Source organism: Acanthaster planci, linkage group LG15 (genome assembly GCF_054643075.1).
Source record: "Acanthaster planci isolate LZ-2023a linkage group LG15, COTS_SCS, whole genome shotgun sequence".
Classification (NCBI taxonomy): Eukaryota; Metazoa; Echinodermata; class Asteroidea; order Valvatida; family Acanthasteridae; genus Acanthaster; species Acanthaster planci.
Window position 1 is genome coordinate 7307038 of NC_141791.1, and position 19689 is coordinate 7326726.

General features: G+C 40.3%; 1 protein-coding gene across 1 annotated transcript; it reads right to left on the reverse strand.

The window, feature by feature from the left end:
- Positions 1 to 370: 370 nt before the first annotated feature.
- LOC110984644 (translocation protein SEC63 homolog) lies at positions 371 to 19671 on the reverse strand. Its single transcript, XM_022245013.2, has 22 exons — positions 19497 to 19671; positions 17252 to 17357; positions 16558 to 16672; positions 15798 to 15910; positions 14345 to 14406; positions 14049 to 14107; positions 12987 to 13037; positions 12262 to 12370; positions 11559 to 11653; positions 11270 to 11408; positions 10447 to 10539; positions 9788 to 9918; positions 9313 to 9365; positions 8491 to 8585; positions 8245 to 8327; positions 7499 to 7570; positions 6442 to 6663; positions 5807 to 5895; positions 5159 to 5309; positions 4259 to 4357; positions 3967 to 4068; positions 371 to 2858 (listed from the first exon to the last, which is right to left on the reverse strand). The coding sequence occupies exons 1-22, from the start codon at positions 19615 to 19617 to the stop codon at positions 2721 to 2723; spliced, it is 2298 nt and encodes a 765-aa protein (XP_022100705.1). The 5' UTR covers positions 19618 to 19671; the 3' UTR covers positions 371 to 2720.
- Positions 19672 to 19689: the final 18 nt, after the last annotated feature.

Consider the following 19689-nt stretch of genomic DNA (forward strand, 5'->3'; position numbering starts at 1 on the left):
ATGTGTGGCCTGTGCAGGGACACAGAATCTATAAAATCTTTCAAAGGACTTTAACTGCTGAACCTAGATCTTTTATGTACCACCACTATGGAAAACTTTTCACTCCAGTAAGAAGTACCCAATCACTGACATGAAAGAGACAGGCTAGTGGGAAAAATTTTACTTGGCACCAGGCAAAAATACAAGGACTGTGTGTCCAGTGCCAAGCACCACGGGCCTGTGCACACATGCATGGTTTACCCAAATAAGGGTACTGTTCCTGTACAAAAACACACCATATCTTGTTCCTCCATAGCATAAAAGGAAATCTTTTCCTGATCAAGAAAGCAAGAAAGTAACTTAATCAATGCACGAACAAACACCACAGTAATTTCATTCATGAAAATGACCACCTTTAATTGGCAGTTGTATAGGTACCACCAAATATGCAGAATATTTGCTGGGAAGCTTGCTTGATAATTAATTATTGTTCATTTCATTAGAAGCTAAATGGCACAGAAATGTCACCTGTATATCCTGCAAAAATATATCAAAGGTTTTTAATACTACTTTGAACCAACTATCATGATTCTCCTCAGAAAGTAGACTTGAAATTGAAGACCTAGAAGCACACTGTGAATGCTAAACAAGCAAAAACGATTCTTGTGAAAGTAGCAGAAGTATATTACACTAAAAGTAGTGTATAGGAAATAAATGCACACATTCTAAATTCTGCCTTTGGCTAGCATTAACAACTGTATGATTTCCTCATGTTCTTGTTAAGATCCCTGGATCTATTAAAATCCAACACTGCGGGAGCCAATAGTGCACTTATTACACTCAAAACTGGGACACTATCAAGCCCACAGTACAAGTAATGGGGGTTAGGTCCTGCATAATCTTGACCGAGGACGTTACTATCTGAGGTTGATGTTATATTGTTAATCAAGCATATCAACGTAGCCCCCCCCCCAAAAAAAACCCATCAACAAAGGGCGTAATTTACAGGAAGTTTGATAGTCTTCGTTCAAGTCAAGATATGAATTGAAAGGAATCCATACTAAGTTGCTAAACACAATCATTTACAGAATCGATTGCACAGTGGAATCGATAAAAATTAAAATCCAAGACACATAGGCTTATATATTTCTGCGAGAGGAAACAAAGGAGGGAAATAAGAACAGTAGGAAGATTTAGGAATCCAGACTAGTTCCAGTGAAGTAACAAACTCACAAATACTGTAGAAGCAAGGGCACAGATTGAGTCAAGATGGTTTGATGTGAGTTGGATTGAAGTTACATCAATATGAACAAAACTCACTAAACAGGGCTTCAATTTTCATCAATTCAACACAATAAAAATTAGTGAACTCAAGACAAAATACTAAACAGAAATTCTTCCAATGACAAGTGCACATACATACACATTCAAGCAAAACTGCTTGATACTCATTGGCAAAATGCCATTGAATCAAACTCAAAATTTGAAGAACGTTTCTCGAAATAATCCCAGCAATAAAATAAAATTGAATCTGAATAATACCGGAACCTGTCACAAAATTTGGATGTTTATATCACAGTACCTTTCCTTGCACAACCAGCAAGCTGAAAAAACACATATGAAACTCGCATTGACATTTCCAGTTTGTAATTTTAAATTTAGTTTTTTACAATACTTATTCAGGTATTATCAAGTCATATGTACAAATGTCAATCATCTTTTTGCCAGTACGAAAATCAAGGCAGCATAAATACTATTGTTTTTGGTTGAGGCTCGGAAATTTTTGAGTGGCTCAAAAATTAAAAGTGGCATGCTGACAGCATCAACATGAGATTCCCTTTAATTCTCCACAATGATCAAGAAGTTAAGAGACCATTCAGGGGTACAGTGAGGAAAGATTTGCTGCTTTGCGTATGGTGATTCCAGCACAAGTCTGCCCAGAGTCAATCACCAGATAATGCCCACATCCAGTCACGGGTAAACATGCAGGACCATGGTGAAGTAATGCCCCTTTAAACACTCCAGTTGAGCAGCTTGAAATGAGACTATGACTTGCGATTGATTTATGGTGATTTGTGATGAACTCTATTACTGGCATGGCTGGGCAGTTTTAGCCAGAATATGGCAACTCAAAGAAGAGTAAGAACGTCTATCGAGCCCAAAATCTAGTGCCTTTCTAAAGAATTAATGGCAGTCTAAGCCTGTGTGTGTGCAGGTGGTAATAGGCACATGAAATCCATCAAGGTTTATTATGTTAATAGACAGCACATTTAAGGGTGCACTGACAGAGATCAAGGTGGCTCTGCCTCTGGGAGGAACAGAATGCGTTACTGAGAAAAAGTCTAAAAATATCATTCTGAGAACCGTGACGCCCAACGCAGACAAGGCGTGTGCTAATTGCTCAGTGTCTGGGCAACATTTTCAATGTACTTCCCATTAAAAGCAATTTTGTTGCTCCAGCATCTTTCCTGGTTCAGAATCTGTCAATCGACAAAACCAAGGACCAGAGATTGCTTCCATAGCAACTTATCTTTTGGTTCAGCCTAGGTCAGAACTCTATCAGCTGCCTACCTAGTCCATTATTCAACTACTTGCAAAACTACAACTAAAATATACAAATAATTCATACCCCTAAAGAAAAACCAAATCAAACTTTACTTTCATGTGCTTGATGCTAAGAGATGCCCCTCCCTTTACTTCATGGATTCCATTCATCCCTCCCTGTACTGTATGGCTTCTACCTATTCCTCATCACTTCCCTCATCGTCGGTGGTGTAGTCAGAGACATCACTGTCTCCTTCCTCCTCTTTCTCTTCATCGTCTGAGATGTCCCACTGGGGATGGGTCTCCTCCATCTTCTTGGCCTCCTGGACATCAACCTATGGAGGAAATTCCAAAGGAGGGACTGGATTAGGAAAAGAGAAAGCTCTCTAAAAAATTGATACAAGGTTTGTCCAAATACTAGCAGGTGTTGAGCTCTAACGGGGGTTAACCATATCAAGCATGTTCCTCCCTCTCCAGTTGTTGGTTGCCACTAATTAGCAGCCACGATGAAGAAATTGAATAAACACCGGCCTCATTATTGGAGCGACCACGGTAAAATCATTGTTGCAAGATCTTCTTGTCATTCATACTTTTTTGGTGATAGCTTTTCTCATGCATTTGCAGCAGGGCCATCTCGAGCAGCTTTTCTCATGTCAACAGACCTTTACTATTCACAGGAAGTCAGTTTGATTGAGCTCCCTGACTCCAACTTATTCAATGTAATCTGTTACATGGGGTAGTGGCAGACTCTTTTAGGTTCCATGCCTCACCTTCACATTCTACAATGTGGCTTAATTCATTTAGATTTAATTTGTCACAATTCTTGTCAATGATTCATCAGTACAGATGACAGTAATTTGTAATGAACTTCACTGCTTCCATTTCTATTCCCAGGATCCCAAACCAAAACGTTAACCTCACTTTTGACTCAACATGGCCGACTTGTGAATAGGGCCTCAATTGTTCTCTCTGTGCCTAATTAAGAGTAAGGCTACTGTGGATGCAAACATTGGAGCCGTGTTCCGTGGTTTGGTCCCAAACAGTTGACTTGGGTAGTCCAACCCTCCTCTACTTCAGTCAAGTTTAACGATGGTCAACTCCAGGTCATACCTGAACTGACTGCAAAGACATTACACAGTTCATAGCATTGCATTCCACACTCATCTTCAAAATTGATATCCCTCTGTGCTTAAGTGTCCATTTCCCACATGCTTGACACTTAAGGTGCTCCATAATTTCTACCCCTGCTCATCACACCGAACTGAAGAACGGCACAATGCCATTTCAGGTCAGGTGGCTTGTGCAGAAAGTATTGACCAACACGGCCTTCACTGGCAGTAGCCCAAAAATGCACTCCAGAGTAAATAAGTTTGGTCAAGTGGAACTTTTGTCCTGTAACATGCCAACGAGAAGTTTATGACGATGCCCCCTAAAAGATTTTACCTTGACTGTTTTGATGTAATCTACATCAAGATAACAGTCGGAACGTACGCATAGTTGGTACTGATATCGACCTTTACGGGGTGCTGGGAATTTCAACTCCACCTGTACAAACAACAAGAAAAGATGAAGCGTATAATTCAAAGAAATTCAAGGATTACAAGAGCCAATTTGCTATCCGGTAGGGAGTTCATCTCCATGCTGCAACTTCACACAGAAAAATATCTTACAAGTCAAAACCAAGTTTAACTTTTCAAGTCAGAAGAGGGTGTATCCAATGAAGTCATTATCTTACATCTTTCTCATCCACTAGATCATAGACCATCTGAGGCGGTGTGATGATGTGATGTGTCTTCCTGTCAGCAAGATAAATCCACCACCACTCCTGCTTCACCTGCATAATTACCCAAACAGAGCAGTTAAGAACATATTTATTTTGGTTCTACCCTTTATCCCTTGAATGTGTCGCATGTGAAATATCACATTAATATTGAGGGCAGTTGTGGTTCACTTCCATAAAAACTCTAGAAGAAACATTTATCAGGTAAGAACATGGGACTTGCACGGCTGTAAATCTTGCATATGAGGTGTCAGAATGCTGCTCCCTACAATATTCTAGGAAAGTTTCTCCAAGAGACTTGTATTACCAACACAAAAACCTGAGACTTCCAAAAGTTTAAAGAATGAGCCTACATGAACGATCCAAACTCTTAATTTTGGAGGTATGGTATGCAAATCCACACAGTTACTTTAAAAGTTCACCTAGAAACCAGAACTTCCAATTAGCAAGGTTTCAGCCAGAACTTGCCATTTCCCAAAGGCAATTTCAAATAGGCCCTCTGATAAATAAGGTGCAACTCTAAAACTTCCCATTCCCAAGGTGCAACTCTACCTAGATCCTCCCATCCCAAGATGTAAACTTAACCTAGGACCTCCCATTCCCAAGATGCAACTCTACCTAGAAACTTCCATCCCAAGATGTAAACTTAACCTAGGACCTCCCATTCCCAAGATGCAACTCTGCCTAGCACCTGCCATCCCAAAATGCAAATCAACCTAGGACCTCCCATTCCCAAGATGCAACTCTACCTAGCACCTTCCTTCCCAAAATGCAAATCAACCTAGGACCTCCCATTCACAAGATGCAACTCTAATCAAGAGCCTCATATTCCCAATGTGCAATCCAACATCTTACCTCAGGGTAGTAAGGAGCATGGACCTCATGAGACACCTTAGAGGATCCTTCTAGGACCTTTTCTTTGCGAGTGATTCCTGACTGTAACCTCTCCCATTCATCTTCCTCTTCCTCCTCCTGCTCACCTCCATCACTACTCCTGTTGTCCTCGCTGTGTGGACAAAGACAAGACAGGGCAAAATACATCAGCAATTGGGTTTGGAAAATTTGTCATTCCCGATACCAAGTGAGGTATCCCAGACTTGGAATGCTGAGAACAAACCACTGGGAAGAGCAAGTACTGTTTCCCTTCGTGAAAACCCAGACTCAAGAAAAACCGTGTCACCAGCACTTCATACTGTTGCCACTGCAGATGGCAGGTCCAAAAATTGTTATCGTAGGGATAATTTGAGAGTCAGTGTAAATTTGTCTCTTCATTGAAACAAAATTGAGGTTGACAAATTTTGCTGGACAGAGACCACCATGATTCGGCTAATTTCATCAAACTGTCTGCATCAAATAACCTGGTTTATTTGACACAAAAAACATAGAGATGATTCTGGGCCAAAGTGGTCTCTTTGCGACAATGTATGTGCATGTACCAGTGAACAGCCTGTAACAGTTAAAGGAACCTGCTCGTCAATATAGACCTAACAGCACCGGACTGACCTGGCTGAGTGTTTACTGGTGTCTTCCTGTTCAGATTCACTGCCACTGTCTCCAGAATCTCCTTTGCTAGGGACTATTTCCTGGACTGCCTGTGTAGGCAACCAAGAAGAAAAAAAAAACACCCATCTAGGATTTTAAGCTTCAGATCATTACAAGAAATCGCTGAGGGAATTCAGAGGTTTGTTTGAAAGGTCATGAACTCCTGAGGTGACATAGGTTTCCCCATGCACAACATTTCTAGACATCTGTAGCCCAGGATTTTTTAAATATACAGTGTAATCTTTGCGTTTGGGAGGTGTTAATTTAATACTGGGTGCTTTGTCCCTCTCTGTTGTTTGCCTTGAACAAGCCAGCCAACTCCAGCAAGCTCGGTGGTCGAGTGCTGAGATTTCTGCACTAGTAAGCAAGCACTCATGGGTTTGAGTCCCATCTAAGTAAGCTTGTGATTTTTTTCACTAGCATTCTGACAGGATTAAGCATGTGTTCACAAAATACGCTAGAGAACTGGCAAAACATATAAACTTAGCATGGGATTGGAGAATTATGTCCCTCAGTTGACTGAGAGCAGGTACAAGGAAGGGGTTCTTGTAGGATAAAGGAGAGAGATTGAGGATTCTTGACAAGTTTTGTCTCACCCCTTTGGTGTCGTTGCTGATGTGGTTGGCTGTCTCCTTGCCGTTATGCTGCGGTGAGTCCTTGGCTCCCTTGCCTGATGCTGCCTTCGCTGCAGCGGCCTTCTTGGCGGCCGCCTTCTTGTTTGGCTTGTGCTTGGCTCCGCCCCCTCCACTTTTGCCTTTCTTCTTGCGGTGCTTTTCCCAGACATGGGTTTTGGGTTTGTGTGTGTGCGGAGAATCAGTCTAGTGACAAAAAAAAGGATACACGCTTTCATTAACTTTGAAATCGGCATTTAAGTAGGTTTTTTTCATCCAACTCCAGTGCTGTTTACTTAAGACATGATTTCACTTTCAAAAACAATGTCTGAATTATACCTTCAAAGACGGTGTACACCACTGGCTTTCTGCTGTAATTTTACAAAACTAACCCCTCTAGGGAGTTTGTTATTTACTGTGGCTATCATTCCATTGACTTGTTTGATATTTTGAGTTCACTGCTTTGAGAAAACCAAGAAAACTACAGTTTATTTTCAACGGTTAAAGAACAGCTTGTTTAATTTATGTAGCCACAACTCAATGGACCACAGGATGGTCAAGGGTGCATGGATGAGTTTACCTTGAAGTTGAGTGCCTGTTTGATAAATACCATGCTGTGGATTTGTCAAATAACAATAATTCATCGTTTGATAAAGTAACAGCGGTTGGGGCAACATGTGAAACGGTGTTCATGTCACTTCAATCAAAACCATCTCTAACAGATTCTCAAATCACGTACATAATATGTGCTAACTACTCACAAATGATGTCAAAAAGGAAATTGTGGCAGGAAAATGGAAGGTTAAATGTGAAGAAATTGTTAACTGCTTTCTGCAAACTCTCATGTCTGACAGTAAAGTTCTTACCACCACTGACACTGTGGCGACTTTATGCAATTCTTCGCAAGGAATCTCAAAGGTTTCTTACTTTTCTGGTTTTGGCACAGTAACTGAAAAAGAATGTGGCTGCTGTGATGTGGTAACTCGGCACTTTTGGTCCCCTGTTGAAGAAAAAAAAAAGCCCTTTAAAAACCCATATTTACCTTATCATCTTCTTGAGTCTCTTTGGCTTCCTCTATGGCCTCTACTGCACCATTGGATTCTTGTTCCTGGACCTAAGATATTAAAAGGAAATGATGAATGACAAAAAGGCCAACTACATTGTACATGTAGCACTTCAATGCACGAGGGCGCTATTCTTAAGAATGTACATTAAGAGTGAGGATCTCGTTACAGTTAGTCTCAAATAGGCTAATGTACAAGTTACAAGCTTTACACACAGCATACTTTCTGGATCATGTGTCATACCTTTGTTGGTGCCTTCAGAATGTGACAAAAACCTCTATTGGCTCTTTGCACAATGCTGCCATAAGCACAGACAGCCTCAAACTGGCAGCTTTACACAAAACATTTGGTTCAGTGATTCCCATATATGTTGCTTAGTTACAGGAACCAGAGATCCGACTACATTAAATTGGGAGAAGCTGCCAGTTTAAGGCTCCCTGCGCTTATGGCAGCAGAGCGGAAAGAGCAAATAGCCTGTAGAATGGACATTCTGAGATTATCGCATTTGAAAATATCTTCTTAAAATAATGCTCGACTCATTTGTTGTTACAGATTTGGATATCACACACTCATATCCAGTCTCATGCAGAACAACGTACGGTGCCTCTGGCTTTGCTAATGAGAGGATGGATATGGGGTGTGAGGGGAGTGGAGGAAGGGGCAAGTTGGTGTATATTGCTGGGACTGGTTGTGGCATAGTGGGGCAGACTGGATAGCCACATACCTGGAAAGTACCTCTTCTTAAAGTGACAGTTGCTGTCACCAGGGAGCCTGCTGTGATGGTTTTCTTGTCTTCATCAGCAAGAACTTCAAAATATCAATCAAAACATTTTCAGTGAGACACTGCCAATAAATAACAACAGCACTTGATAAGGATACGGTAAGGATCCCGAAGGATGCATCATTCACCCTCCATTCCCCTAATTCTCTGAAAATAACCACTGGGAGAAACGAGGGAGTGAAGACAGACCTTCTAGTTCCACATCAGCCTCCAATTTAGGCAGTGTCTTCAAGACATTGATAACATCTTGGTATTGCTTCTCATGAAGGTGGCGCAGTATATTCCTGAAAGTAGATGAAAACACTTACTAGGTAATGAGTCCACTTGACTTTGGTGTTCAGAATACAGGCATGCCACTGGAATCCCCCACAAAAGACCAGGAAGAATCCCAACTTTCCAAGACTTTGTACAGTGCTTTTTGAATTTGCAAGCTATCTAAACGCCGCATGCCAGTGATCAATGCTTTCTCCCTTGGGTCCTAGCTCCAGATAAACAGGATGACTAGAAAGGGATGGCCAGTTTCAGAATACGAGGGGACAAAAAACAACAGTCAAAAAAAGAAAATCAAAACAGCCAGGTAGAATGAGTAAACCCAACTATGGCAGGTGTTAAGCACAGTTTATCGAAGACAGTTTATCAAGACCCAACAGAAAAAAAGAAACTCACCAAACTTTTATGCACATTACATTGTAATTTCAAAGAATGCAACATTTCGTGCATAAGAAGAACAGGTCACGCTCTACGTACCGTATACAAAACAACAGCACTAATGCCTAGATATGGCCTCTTTAAGATAACGTGAAAATCTAACAAGAGACTTAAGATGGTTTATAAAGGCACTGCCAAGCCACTAATGCTTTACATGGGGGCGGATAGCCATTGACAGGTCAAAGTAGAGGCAATGTGAGATTAGTTTCCTGCAGAACAAAGGATTTGGTGTGATTTGAGTAGATCACTACGATCAATAAATTCACATATTTTCTTGGATTGCACAAGAAACTTCTGACATACCTTCGATCCACATCCTTCATCTTAGCAAACTGGGCAAGAGTCTTTATGTGGCGCTGGCGGAAAACAATAAGTAGAACGTTGTTACAAGCTCTCAATAAACCATTGAAATATGAGAGCTTAATGTTTCAAATGCAGCAGATCCCATCTCAACCAGAAACAGGAGGCACTTTAACTCATCAGCTATTTCAGGGCATTTTCACTGGTGTGTGCAGACAAATCTGAGGAGATACCAATGCTGCAGGGCTATTGCACTTACGCGCATGTCTTAACATGAGTGCATGCATGTACGTTGACAAGTCACGACACCGTATTGTTCGTAGAGTAATGGCTTCTACTTTTTTTCACCAGATTTGTCCATATGGCAAGACAGACGACTGAGAAGATAAACAGATATAGGTATAACACAGGCTTGCACTTGCTAATTGCCTGAGAGGAGGCTCACGTACAGAATCTGAAAAACTGAGAAGCCTCTTACCTTTTTCCTCAAGGTATCCTCTGTGAAGTGAGGCAACTGCTGTAAGGGTGACTTATCCCAGCATGCTTGAATGAGCATGGGGCTCTGACGCATGATAAACTCTATTGACTCCAAACGAGGCTCCTTAGCCACTAAAGAAAAGTCAATCATTTTCTTATTTACTTTGACCCATGACTGCGCATGTACACATACAGTGCAGGTAGCAATAGAGTGAAAATGAACAGGTCCCAGTCTGAGATTAAGCTTAGAACCCTCAACACTGGTATTCTTTGCCCTCTACAAACCTTCTGCTGTTTTACTGCCCTAAAGCTATCACACTGTGCGGTATCAAACTTTCTAGCAGCATAGCTTTGACTATCCGACATACGACCCAGGCAATTCCACCAACAGTGTGAGGGTTAACAACCTGTTTGGCAAAACTCAAAATGAAGTGAATTTGGACTGAAGCAAAAACATCTAAAGACCGTCGCCAAAAGCAGACGGACACATCTGCCGTGATGAAATATCCGGTAGAGTCTGGCATTAACAATGATGTCATTATTCACTGCTCTTGGCAAATGACAGCTTTTTTCACCCTGTGAAAGTTAGATTTTCAGCATGCTGGTTCTAACATCAGACAATGTTAATACTCTGTGTCAGCATCCATGCCTCTGTCTTACCTCTGCCGTAGTTTTTCAGAGTGACAAGCTGCGATGCCGTGTTGACCATCTCCTGGATCAGCTGAGGACACTTGGAGACAATGTATCTCTTATCTGTGCATTAAAACAATTCAGAATGAGCAAAATACTGGCACCGCACTAATTAAGGCAAACTCTCATCTTGACATGTTACACTGCAAGTCCCAAGTACATTCACATTCACACCAAACCGACGACGCCCAGCTCTCTTAGAAGGACATCTCCCAAGCATCTTTTGTGAGCCGTGCAGTAACAGTTCCTATTTGAGCTGCATCTGTCAAAAAATCTGTAACTAAATAATACAGGTCTTGTAAGTTGTGACCCATTTTTGTCAGGCTACAAATGAGGCCAAACATTTAATGACTCAGCACGCACAATGACCTTCGAAATATCAGTTCAGCACCCTTGCCGCAAAACCTTCAAAGTGTTATACTTCGCTCCTGAATACCCTTCAGCAGCTCTATCCTAGTCCAATATGTCTGCAGAAGGCTTGACTTCACTCTCTTCTTAATGTGGGACTTCTTAATAGTCAAAATACCCCGTATCCATATTACCTCTACTGTCAAATAACTTGTCAAATATCTAGAGTTACCAGATGACTTGAAAGAATTGAACGCATTTTATTTTTCAGTACTGCTAGTGTAGCATCCTGGCATGAATGCATGGACATCTCTAGATAACTTCCAAAACACTGCACTTTAAAATTGTCTCCTGGTAGAAAGATGAGTCCAAAGGTGAACTTAAAACCCACAGTGTTCTCACTCAATGTTCAGCATCCTACATGCAGCTTGGCACCCACACTTACCAAATTCCAGGGTGTCAGACGGAAGATCCGTCCTGGCCAGATGAGCATAGAGTAGGATGCGAGCCTTACGACTGTACGGGAAGATGAAAGGCCTCTCTTTGCTCTTCTTGCCAGACTCACTGTCGAACTCTCGCATCAGCTACAAGAGAACGTCCACCCAGATGTGAATATCACAACTACCACTTTCAATTTATAAGATCATCTGCGACAGGTTAAATGGAATTTCATGGGTTATTTGCTGTTAATTTTTGTAAGACGGGAGGACTAGCCAAGCCTACTGAGTACTCACCGGAGGCAATTCTTCGTCGTCACTGGGCCGGATCACTATCTCAGTATTGTGTCTCTGGTCAAACTCACAGGATGCTGACAGAATCATTAAAGCACCTGCAGGAATATCAATTTGAAACATTGAATATCCATAAAACATGCCGAGAAGAAACTGTAACTGGGCACATTTTATTGGACTGCAGAAAGATCAGTTGTTTGGAAATCACACAAATTCAACAGAGTCTGGGTAAGCAGACCACACAGCCTTGGTACGCAGCAAGCATGTCCATTCTTATGTCCTCTAGCTGATCCAAGGTCAACTCAAAGTGACCAGAGACTACAATCAGACAACATGAAAGGCAGACAAGTGACATGTGCATTGCAACCTGAACTAAAGATTTGAGGGTGTTGCATGTCTTCATATCTGCACATGACAGGACGTCTGTCTCCAGCACACTGTCGACTGTGGATGGAACATGTGACCCACCCATGAGACACAAGTGACCCATATCCCTAAGTGAACTGTGCTCTATAAGCTTCTAGAGCTACAAGTTTGTCTATTGTCAGCATGTACCTGCAGACTGGCAAGCTCTAGAAACAAGATTCAACTTCATATTTATACAGGAGAAGTGACTTTTGGATGTCAACCCAATGTGGGATGCAAATGGACTTTGTTAACTTATGTTGTTGTGTGGTAAACAATCACTACATGACAGGCAGCTTACGTTTCAGATTAAGGCAAGGTGTCTTGTTGATGAACCACAGGTAGAGCTGAGAAGTTTCCAGGAGGACCTCCACGGCGCTGTAACGAATGGAGCGATACCACCAGGTGCCCTGTCAAAGTAATGGGTCATAAAACACTGGTTCAATGCCAAACAGAAAGTGATGCCATACACAAGTAATGTAACGCTGCGTAGCTTCCAGTACTAACAAATCTGATGCAAATGAAAAGAGAAGACAGCTTTCTGGCTAACTACATGTACATGATGTTTACATTTTGAAATATGATTTTTATCATCCTGGACACTTAACCTTCAAAATCCTTTAATTTCACCTTAACACTTTAGCTCACATCGCATGATCTGCAAAACCCTTCAATATGATCTAAACATAAGACTTATCCAGTAACAAAGCACCAGTCGAAATGGATGCAGACCAGTCAAGCCCCTACCAGTCAAGGTAAATGTTCGTACCCAATAACTGCTCAACAAAAGTCAACCCTACTTGTACATACCGTGCCACTAAATTCAAAGAAAAATACTTGAACCCCACAGCAAGAACAGAAATATTTGCTTCCTGCCCCTTAATAAATGTAGGAAATGCATGGGATTTCAATCAAGTTTATAACAGACTAGTCACAATGTGACTAGACTACATGCACCTGTAGTCCAATTGAACAAGTCTATGATCTATCCAAAACTTTTCAAATAAAGACAGGGTTGATGCTCACCACGGCAATTGGTAGAATCACCATGAAGGCCAGCCCATATATACCAAGAACCTGTTCCAAGAAATGAAAAATGAAATTCAACACTTGGAAATGGACCAAATCAATCAACATTAACCACTTGCTGCCGGGAACCCCGTTTCGAGCACCATGGCTTTATATTTAGAGCCAGGGTGCCCGAAATGGGACAAAAGAGCTGGTTTGTGTAACAAAAGACCTTACTTGGAACAAAAGACCTGCCGCTGGGAATTGCCATCATTTTTCGGCTTGCATTTTTCGAAGGTAATCCGTCAGTGTTTTCAAACAGTATACCACTGTTTTGGGCATAGCACGCCGACGGATTAGCACCGCGGACAAAAGTGCTCCAGGGCCCCATTGATGAGCGACACAGCACCAATACATGCTAATCCAGCTGCGTTTGAAAAGATGCCATTCGCATTCACTGGGGATGTAACACCTCACAATTCTGGGCTCTGTTTACAGGGCGGCAGGCCTGGCTGAAATACTGAGGGGTCAATGAAGGTTGCCTATCAGCTTAGAGTAGCCACCAGCCATTTATGTGGGTGTAAACGTCCATTAAATGAAATGATGAATTTTTGAAGAATTTTGAAAACTGAAAATCTCTCGCATGTGTGCACTGCATTTTGAAAAGCCCCCAGCAGCAAGCGGTTAATCCTCAGACATTGTGCAAATAAGGCCAGCATGTCTTTTACCTAGTTGGATTACGAACATAGCATAATTGACTTTAGTCAAAAATTTTCTTAAATTTTAAATCATTAATACTTTTACATCATGGAATTGAGTATTTCATCTGTCACCTCATGAAATAATTCTTACCACTGCACTCATAAACCTTCATTATTTGCATATTATTTAATATGGAATAGATTTTTGTGGCGCAGCAATGGTGTACGATGAGATAAGTAGTTTTATGACACAAGATTCACCAGTCAGAGACAGATATTTCATTCTGGCATTGTATATAAGAGAAAATTAAGGGGAAGCAAGTCTGGATTCAATAACTCATTGGAAAGACTGGTTCAGACATCAAATAAACAAATTTACCAGAATTGAATTGTTCTGATCCACAATCCATGCAGGTAAGGCAATACCAAAACTTGTAGCTGAAAGAAAAAAAATCACAAAGGCAAAAGTTAAAAATCAAACAAGTTAAAATCACAAAACATTTCTGATAAAAGCACAGGTTGCCATTTTGAATGACAATGCTCCCAAACCAGAGACACTTACAGATAAGAAATATTAACAGAACTGACAGTCCATGCCAGTTCAATCTCTCATTTTCACTTGTAAATTAGGTGAAAAACATTTTTTTTCAGGTTCTTAATTTCATCTTAGCTCACCTGTTGGTCCATCGGGGTTTCCATATTTTTCCCAGTTCTCTCTAGATTCATCATTAGTTAATCTGCAAGAGGTTTATTTCAAAAGTTTCAACTAAAAGATGCTTCTATCTGCACGTACCGGTAAAACATAACAGCTCTAACAAAATTTCTGAAAGTTTTGAAAATAAAAGCACCATTACAATTTGTTACATCAACACCTTGTTAACAGGAGATTACATGAATACCTAATGATTGGAAATTGAAAATCAACTTTTGAATAACTATAACACCAGATTATCAAACAAGCTCCATATCAATAATGTCAGAACATCTCTACCCCTCTCAACTGTTGGATACCAGGGACCCTTACTTTGGGACCAAAATCAGGTCTTATTGTACACTAATGTCAATTATAACATGTAAAAGGTGTTACGAAATACATCTGCTCAATGTGGCGGTTAGTGACCACGACAAGGTCAAAATAATGTCAAAGTTGCAGTTAGAGTAGTAAACTAAAGATGGTTATTCTCTATTAATTTGTTGACCTTTGTGAAGACCTCCACACGTCTGTATCATTAATGTTTCGCCCTAAGAAATGTGAAAATTACATGTATTCTCCTTCAGGGGACAGACCCAGTACAAGCTTCAGCTTTGTGTCTGACCTCACCCATACTATTATGAATGTACCGATCGTTTTGTGAACTCCTGCATTATTTAACTTATATTTGGTATGGAAATAAACCCGACACCTGAACTGTTCTTGAGAATGCACATACATGTACATACAAATATGTCCATCATTGCCACGATGTTCTTAAGACTAGCACTAATGTAAACTTATGAGACTTGCAATGTGATAAATGGTCAATGCAATTATTTCACTGCAACCTTAGAGAATGCCCTTTGGTGTTTCAATTAATTAACCGAATTTTTTATTTTTGTTTCACTTAATTTGAAAAGCAACTTCTGTGTCTTTGGTTCTCCTTCTTATGCCAACTTGCCATATTCATGAGCAAAACTCTGATGTTATCATCCCAGAGAGGCAACCTCAGAGGCACAAAAATCTGCCTGAACTTTTGATATGCACCTAAATCAAGTAAATCACTCCTTTTTTTGTGATTTATTGTTGTGTAACTACAAAATGTACATGGCCATAAGCCAACAAGCAACCCTTTCCAAGAAATGATTTCAAGCAGCAGATTTTGAGCAGAAAACGTTTGCGAGAAAACATGGAGACTGCACAATGTCCTCCCTGTTTGACATCACAGCAAACAGCGCCCTCAATTGTCTAGAAAACCTTGGACAATTTTAAATGTGAAAAACAGAGCACATTTCAACACATTACCCTAAACCGACGTCATTAAAGAGAGCAAGGAGGTACAAAATGTGTGTCTAAGAAATATTTGTTGCATGAACACTTTAAGGATGGAGGTGAGCATAGGTTTTTTTGGGGGGGAGGGTTTCAAGAACTCACGCAGCGTAGGCTTTGGCTATCTTGATGAATTCCACTGGATCTCCTCCTTTGTCAGGATGTTTAGTCTTGGTTAGAAGACGGTACTTCCTCTTAATTTCTGCTACAGATGCACCCTGTAAGACATGATTATGTGATGGAAAGCGCTGTTAACGATGGTATTTCATTATTTTGTAAATGATTAAAACCCAGGAGTGAGATTGGAGGAAACTTCAATATCTACAAAATAATCACCACAGGTTTTAAGTGTCCCACAGCAGCATACTGTGGAGTAGGGCCTGTGGTCATGGTATACATTTTGTGTTTGCTTGAAGACAAAAATACCCATTTCTTGTGCTCTATATAAACTTTTATGCGTAAAAACACAATGATAAACTCAAAATATTACAAATTTTACAGAATGTTTGAAAAATCCTGACCTTGGGGAAATTCTGAGATTTGGAAAAATCCTGCTAAATCTCATCCCTGAAAGCCAGATGCAAGACACGCAGTGGAAATAAACAGTTTCTGCCTCCTAAAATATTTGCTTTTCTTTGAACACAGTAATTTGTGTGGCTTCCTTTGAGCTTTACTCTGTACAGATCTATTATGCTCAAATACAGTGCTGCAATATCAGTGTCAATCAGGAAGTAATTTGTCTTAAAAGAGTGATCTAGTATTCTTACATTGTTAGTCATTTTTCTACGGATACCAAGATTCATTGGACTTGAAGACTTTTATATGACATGATTGACTGGACTGGCTGATGCTGTACGGTACTTACTCTATCCAGTTCAAGGATATCATAGGGATCATACTCAATGTGATCTCTCTCTACTTGAGATGCCTTGAAAGCCAGGTATATGAATAAAACCCAAGCACCAGCCAGAAAAATCCACCTGTTTGAATAGAGAAGATGTCATTAAGGTGATTTCTGTTTAGTTAGTATAAGACTGAGAACAGAACGAATATCAAACAACAATCCTGTATTCTTCTATGTTGTGGACAACAAGGAAAGAAGAAATGGTGACTCTGATTTCAGCTCATTTTGTAGAAATAATCCATGATTTTGTGAAATTAGGCACAATTTCTCAATTGACAATGCACCTGAGCTTGTTCAATGTGCCTTTCACTGACCCACCATACAGGACGTCAGACATAAATTTGATCGCAAGGAACCAAGGTTTCACACAATTAAATTGTTGTGTTTCACCAGCACCCATGGGCAACATCTGAAATGGAGCCCGACTACTAGACTTTATGCATGCCTGGCTTGTTAACAAAATAAGGCTGTGTCCGAAATGGGCTTCCAGAGCTACGACTAGGTCTATTGTCTATGCATCTCCACACATTTCCAATGGAGCGAAGACCTAGACCTAGCTCTAGACAACAGATTCGGATGCAGCCTGAGTTTGGAATTGGTCTTTTAATGCTGAGGGCACAAAGAGGTTGCAGAGTTTACTCCAGTTTCAACCTACTTGAGTGCATGACGTAGTTTCTGAGTTGGCTTTTTGGCTTGTAGTCTGTCTCTCTTCTCTTCACAAGGATCACACTGGCATTGTGACTTCAACTTCTCCGGGTCATCTAAACATCGGGACAAGAAATGGGCAGGATGCACAGGGAAATGAATATTCACAACAGTTACAACTCGGTCTCAAACATCGCCATGTAAGATCTGATAAAATCCATTGGGGTTGGAAGGGTTCAAGAAGAATTGACAGGATTTACATGCAGTGCCCAGACAGATGATGAAAGGATCGATAGATCATACATTTACATGTGCAGCATGGTCGACCGATTTCACAGAGATCATGGAAATTGAGCAAAACTACCAACCATGCCCAGCATATACACATTTGTACCATATGTGTAATAAGAATATCTGCCAATCTAAGGACAAGACGAATACCTGGAAACAGTAGAAGATTCAGCTTTTTACGTAACACCATCTTCTGAATAAAAACATATCAGATGCAATAATGTCTTGCTAGGCCTACAACATTTCCAACAGAAGTAAGATTTCTTCAATAATTTGGTGAAATTTTGAGGGATTGTCCAAGCAAGCTACATGTACATGTACATTACCAATTCACATAATCACTCTTAATTGCCAAAAACGCGCATAACCCCATTGGTGGATGATCTTGGAGAGTGTTTATAATAAACAGCACCTACTACATGTACTGTGACTTCTTGGATTTGAGGGTGAAATCACTGATGAGGTTGGTTGCTGACTTGTTTTGGGCGATTATGGACTGTTGTGTGAAGTAACAATGGCAGTGTTGCAACCTCAAATACAGAGGAGAATTTTGTAAACTCTAACAGTTGGCTAGTCAGGTAGGGACATGCATAAAGGAGTGAGGGCGCTGTTCATTTGCTCACTCATTTCCTTAAATAGGAAACTGTGCTTAAAAGTTGTCTTTTTCCACACACTGTAAATGTATATGTACATGTAGCTGGGTCATTCCATGAGGTTAGGCACAATTTGTGACGATGTCCTTGTTACATGTACATCTGCAACTTTTACCACTTGTCATGACATACAGAGTTGGTCATTTACTCTGTAAAATAACAAAATACACCTCAGTATTTTGCCTTACAAGATGTGTCATGTCAAGTGGAATCCACATGCAGAGAAATACAGTAACTGTTCATTTTTACAGAACCGATGCACATGTAACAACTAACACCATCACATATTGTCCTCCAACCTCACGGAATGACCCAGCTCCTCTACTTAATTTTCAAATTTAAATATTTTCAAGTGAAGCCAGCATTTAATTCATTGAACCAAGACATGAATAAGAACAAACACTTTCGGGAAATATGAATTTTAGGCTTCTCAGTCAAACTTTCACTCATGTTTGTGTACCAAAAAAATCACAGTTTGCTGTAAGAGTGGGAATTTACATTTAACTTGAAATATGTTTAGAAAATTTTCCTATTCCATTTAAACTTGTAAACGTCCCACCTTACCACTGTATCATTGAAAACCTTAAACACAATAAATTGTATATTGTGTAAATACAATGTACAGTGTAGTTGACACAAAGTCCGGACACCGTCCGGTGATGAATTCTTGGTATTCCTTTGACACGACCGAGCAGTAAATTGATTACATTTTACAGGCCTCGTTAACAATAAAAAACAATAAATCAATCAAAAGTCAAACCTGGTGGTTCCATTTAAATGTTTGGGGAAAATCCGTTAAACAGATTTGAAACTTTTTAAATAAAAATATTTTAAATTTTAGTTTGAATATTTAATCGTGTAAATGTCCCACCCTTATTTTGCTCTGCAATACACATGAACAAAAAAATCCCCAAACACCTCAAAATATTCCCGCTTTAACTTAATATTTCTTTGACTTTGCTTTGCAGAGTCCATTGGTAATTATATCTAAACATATCAAAATGTTTCTTTTGACATCATGATCCTCTCCAACATGTCCAAGATCACTTCAAAGTAAAATAGAAAAAAGATGGAAAAACTATGAATCTCTCGAGGAGTCCAGTAGACTGGCAATGGCCCTGGTGAGTGGTGGGCTACATGCAGGCCTAACGTTATAACGCGTTAGTTCATCATACATGATGTACATGTATATGATGTAAACATATGGATTAAATTTCCTACTTAAAGCAGATGGCACAAACAACCAGGTAGGCCTAATATTATAACAAAATTAAGTGACCAAAATAGGCCCACAGCGATTTACTTGCCCACCTTTCCTTTGTTTTGAAGGCCATAGGTAGTAAGTGACTGGGAAGAGAACTAAAGCGTAGAAAGAGACCAGAAAATAAAGGGATGTTCCACCCGATTCGTCGTACTCGAACTGCGCCGCCATCTTACCCCGACTTGGCTAAGCCTATGCATGACATGTCCATGTAGCTCGCGATGTATTCGCAGCTGCTTAAAA

Excerpts from the sequence above, each read along its gene's own strand:
- LOC110984644 (XM_022245013.2), bottom strand. The coding sequence starts at position 19,617 with ATGGCGGCGCAGTTCGAGTACGACGAATCGGGTGGAACATCCCTTTAT. Across the intron at positions 15,911-16,557 it reads ATATCCTTGAACTGGATAGA|GGTGCATCTGTAGCAGAAAT; the intron begins GTAAGTACCGTA and ends CATGTCTTACAG. Across the intron at positions 14,108-14,344 it reads AAACCCCGATGGACCAACAG|CTACAAGTTTTGGTATTGCC; the intron begins GTGAGCTAAGAT and ends TTTTTCTTTCAG.